The 5,000-nt window shown below is 37.1% G+C and overlaps 1 protein-coding gene across 2 annotated transcripts in view; it reads right to left on the bottom strand.

Moving 5' to 3' along the window:
* Positions 1-5,000, bottom strand: part of LOC137993495 (intermembrane lipid transfer protein VPS13B-like) — a 48,308-nt gene that overhangs the window by 36,710 nt on the left and 6,598 nt on the right. The window contains exons 3-6 of one of the 2 annotated variants that reach the window (XM_068839398.1): positions 4,449-4,863; positions 2,277-2,497; positions 1,496-1,672; positions 668-792 (exon numbers count right to left, since the gene is read on the bottom strand). In XM_068839398.1, the coding sequence (XP_068695499.1) occupies positions 668-792; positions 1,496-1,672; positions 2,277-2,497; positions 4,449-4,863 (938 nt within the window). Of the gene's footprint in view, positions 1-667; positions 793-1,495; positions 1,673-2,276; positions 2,498-4,448; positions 4,864-5,000 lie in introns of those variants that run through there. The other variant, XM_068839399.1, reaches the window with a different exon arrangement.

Raw genomic sequence — 5,000 nt, 5'->3', positions numbered from 1 at the left:
TGTAATACACACTTACATGTAGATACATTGTATACATTTTGTAAATTAGGTTCAACTAATTTGTGTCAGGCAGTTACCCTTATGTGGTGGGAAGTATTAATCAAAATGACACATTACAAAGACGAAAAAGAAAGGTGAAAGACAGGTCTATTTCTTGCATTGCACTACAACAAGCAGTGGAGAATGAAATTAATGTAGCAATAGGATCCAGTTAAGTCTACAAGCAAAATTAACCCTTTAACACCCAAACCGGCCAGTATTCCATTGACTTCGATAACGCTTGTGTTATTGACAAAGGCGATTACTGCGTTCGAAAAACACTAGAATCAAGGCATACAGCAAAAACTTTCGACACGAATAATAACTCTAAGCCGTTGCCTCTAGGCAATACTCCATTTTATTGTAATTAGACGCTTTCTTACATTACTTTTCACTCCTTCTTCACACCTCTTTTTGTATTACACTTTTATAGAATTTTTTCGCACGTATCCCTTTTCGTATATATTCTGTCCACTTGCTTACAATAATTTTTCATTTGTTAAAGGCTATAGACTGATAGCCGAAAGCTCATGATTGTTTTTAACCGTTTTTTAACCAGAGAACGTTTTTACATTTTAATAATAAAATTAATAGAGGTGACAAAGAAAGATTGAACATATTCACGCACCATGATGCAGGCAAAATGCATGTCCTTGATGATGCAGCAGCACTGAATGCTGGAATCAAGTTAAACCGAGGGGCTTCCGCCATGTGAGAATGAATGTGCGACAGATTCACTTGGATGCCAAAAACCTGAAAAGGTGCATGAAAATGCCCATCCAAGGCTAACTTTGAAACAGAGGCAAACAACAAATTATTAGGAAAAAGGCTATGATCACAGCACCAGCATGACTGGTTAAAGTCTACATCAATACATTTGCAAACAGTGGCAACATTTGCGTAACTAGTCTTGCACGATCACTGGTGATGAAACTGGAGCAACTATTAATATATTCATTTGTCAACTACCCTAAACTATTGTCAATAATATTATCATGCAGCCACCTTCTGAAGAGGTATCCATGCACACTTACCTTACAGTATCATTCCTATTTGAATTCAAAAGTACTTAATTAAATTCTAAAAGTTTGCAGCTAAAGTTAACTGACATTTTTTCTTAAAATTTGTCATGCATCTAATTAGTGGCATTTCTGGACATAATTAACATCTTGGTAATAAAAATTAGCCGAGATAATAAAGAACATCACTTCAACAACTTTGAGGTCATTTTCAAGTCCTAGTAATCTTTTTATTATAACAAATTAGCTTACAAAATTATCCTGCTGCAAAAGATGCATGGGACTGTCACGAACACGAATGGGGCGCTTAAAAACAATTACGTTGAACAGAATAATCAAGTAAATTTAATAAAAGAGAATGGAGAGTCTAACAGCAATGATGTAAACTAGTTGCTCAAAAGTGACACATAATAGCCATCAAAGAAGGCTGAACTGACCTGAGCGGCACTGTCCACATATGTATGCACAAGCATGGCCTTGCCTGCCGGATACTCAGTGTTGGAAATAGTTAGTTTGGTAAGCTCTGTTGGGTACATTGGATGAGTGCTCTGCATGTCCACTCTGTCAATCTGCAAAATGCATGCTGGTTTGATGGCAGTATCAGGAGTGTTTTCCTACAAAAAGAGATTGATTTGAATAACAGAATTAGTATACTTGCAGGTTGAGTAGAAGTCAGTCCCAAATTTATTTAAAGGGATTTTTAAAATTCAAATTAGAATGAAAATGATGTCATGCCAACATCATCACGTTGTGTAATGTTCACCTATCACGCAGATTTTTGTGAATCAGTTATTGTTTCTCCTACTCAAGTTTAAATACAAAAACTTTGCAAACACAACAGAATCATGAAGAATATTTTGAACCCAAGTTAATACCTGTCTATAGATGAAGAAAGTAATCATAAAGAATGCATCAGCAACACTGCCACACTAGTCATATCACTTCCATTGTCCTGATGTCATTTTTTTACATCACTGTTTTTTATGTGCTTTGGTTTTAAATCAAGTCTATTTTACCATCTTGGAAGAGGGGGTGTGTCTCACTTAATTATTTATCTTTAGATTTTATGATAGAGAAAGAAGACAAGCCTTTTCAAATGAGTTTTGAACAGAGTCTGTTAGAGTCAGACCATTTCATTCTGGTGAATATTAACTATCTTTTCCCCACTAAAGTCCAGAAAATTTGGAAACAGATGAAGTAAATCGCAGAAATACTAACATCTTGCTCCTGTATGCTCTGTAAGGACAGCTGTGATGAAACAGTACGAAGTTCTGTGGAACTAGTGCTGTGCACAACTGGGCCTGGTAGCAATTTGCCATGATCAGCAGCAAGCAGCATAACAGTTGCAGATAACACAGTGACAGTGAGGTTTTGATTCAGGATGTTACCAGCCAAAAGCTGTTTCTCAATAAACTCATCATAAAATGGTTCAGATTTCTCTGAAACAAGAATTGGATAATTTGTGCTTATTGAGTACAAGTTAGAATGGCAAAGTGTGTAACATGATATTGAATATAAACACCTTGCACTCTGAGTCTGGCCTTTCATCTCAAAGAGAAGGGGGCTTACATGTCAATCCAAATGAGAAGGGAGACGGAACATACATGTACATGTAGCGTTATTGATTCAGAGTAAATGTCAAACAAACAATGCAACTACTCAGAGAAGACTGCCAATCCAATAGGCCATGCAGTGTGGTCACCTATACACATGTATACCAGTATACGACTCCCTGTAATTCATTAATGCTTACCTAGCTTAATCAAATACTCCATTGGAAAAGGAGAACCCAGAGATTAGCCTAATAATTACTACTGATAATTTAAAACCCAGAAATAATATTTATTTATAACTAAAATCCATGTAACTAATTTATCAATATTCGTCCACTTTTTTAGATTTCATTTAAAGCTGTTGATATGAACATCATGTTCAAATAGGTATTTTGGCAAATTAGTCCAATCTTGAATGATTCTTTCAAAGAAAGAGGTGTCAACTTTTTACGAATTTTCTTTGGATTTTTCATTTGCAAGGTCACGTTCAGCAAACAACTGTAAAATGACCCATTCTCCAAAATATTAACTCATTGACTCCTTGGAGTGAGACTTTAAAACAGATTTTATTCAACGCCAGACAATTTTACTTGTCAACTGGGAGCATCCTGGGGCACCTGACGAGTGAATGGGTTAACTAGTCAAAAGCTATGTCGGCCGCCATTAAGCCATTGACTCCAGGGAGTGAGATTAAGAGATTTTTACTTGCATGACCTATGCAAGATAAAATCAAAGAACATGAACGAGACATCCGACTTGCCGTACCCAGAGCTCCACCGTTTCAGAACACGCTAACAACACCGGACACAACCCCCTTTGGAACGAAGTAAAGTTTATTGATCATGATCCTCATTGGTACACACGCAGGGTCATTAAGAGGCGATTCACATAAGACTTCACCCCACATGTACCAACATCAACACGGAGATTTAACAGATTTTACTTGCATGACCTATGCAAGATAGAATCAAAGAACATGAGCAAGACATCTGACTTGCCGTACCCAGACCTCCACCGTTTCAGAACATGTTAACAACACCGGACACAACACCCTTTGGAATGAAGTAAAGTTTATTGATCATGATCCTCATTAATACACACGCAGGGTCATTAAGAGGCGATTCACATTAGACTTCACCCTACCAACATCAACAGGGATAGTGGAGTAGGAGAACCGTACGACAGAGGACCGCCGAAGTACATGTAACAACACACCGAAACAGCGAGGATCAAAATGCACCAATTACAGCTGCCGAAAACCAACCAATCACAGCAGAGCATCCTGCTTAAAAGGTGACGCGTAACCAGTCGACCTTATCGCCTGATGAATACTAGAAGTATGCAGTCCAAATGTTGCGATCTACATCACAAGTGACCACATCGAGAATACTTTAATTATTATTATTGTACTTCACCACGATGAATAACAGCAACCTTTTTTACGATTATTATGGTTTAACTAAACATGTTGGCATAACTCTGTGAGATCCCACAATACCACTAATACCTGTAATAATGATGATAATAATAACAAAATAAAATAGAAAAGAAGAGGAAGGGAAAAAAACATGTATGAGAGAACAAGGAGTGAGTATAGTTTGTGTAAATCTAAAATTCACTCATTAATTTTGCTTTAACAATTACAGAAGTTCAGGTTCTAAAATAATCTTCTTTCTCCAATGCAATTAACCCTTTGACTCCCACGCTGGCCTGAACCGGCCATACTTAGTATTTTACTCTGTATAAACCCCAGACAACTTTACTCGTCAATGGGGAACCCCCAGGAGTCAATGGGTTAAAAGGAGAGTCAAATTGAAATTGATAAGATTATTTTCACCTTTCCGGGGAATAAGATCTTGACATGACAACTTTGAAATAAGTTCCAATTTATGCACCACACTTGAAGACAGTTGTAGATGTATTGGACCAACAAGAATCCGTATGAAAGCAAACTCTTTCACAAGTCTAATGTCTCTGATCACTTCCATTCCATCGTCTTGTTCCTCCCCGGTAGAATCGGGATTTTTTTCAGGTTCAATGTGCATTGCGTACAAGAAATCCAAAAATAGGGCACCGTATCTTTGCAGAGCTAGAGTTTCACTATGGGCTCTCAGAAATTCTTCTGCATTTAATGTGGGTTCAGGCATTTCAAAGGAAGACAGTTCAGCATTGTCAAACAAGGAACCTCGCAAAAATCCGGATGAATCAACAGGATCTTCTTTAGGTCCTCTTACACTGAGGAACATGTCTTCCTGCAAATAAGTTATAAAACATATATTACTGAGAAAGATAAGTGTGCTGACATGCATAGACATTGAAAAACACTTTGAATTATGTTTAATTTCTTTAGAACTTCTCTCCAGACATTATTAGAATCTTTTGCTTTTCG

The sequence above is a fragment of the Montipora foliosa genome, chromosome 2, assembly GCF_036669935.1.
Source record: "Montipora foliosa isolate CH-2021 chromosome 2, ASM3666993v2, whole genome shotgun sequence".
Lineage (NCBI taxonomy): Eukaryota > Metazoa > Cnidaria > Anthozoa > Scleractinia > Acroporidae > Montipora > Montipora foliosa.
The sequence above is the reverse complement of the archived record's forward strand: the minus strand, read 5'-3'. Positions and strand labels throughout refer to the sequence as shown.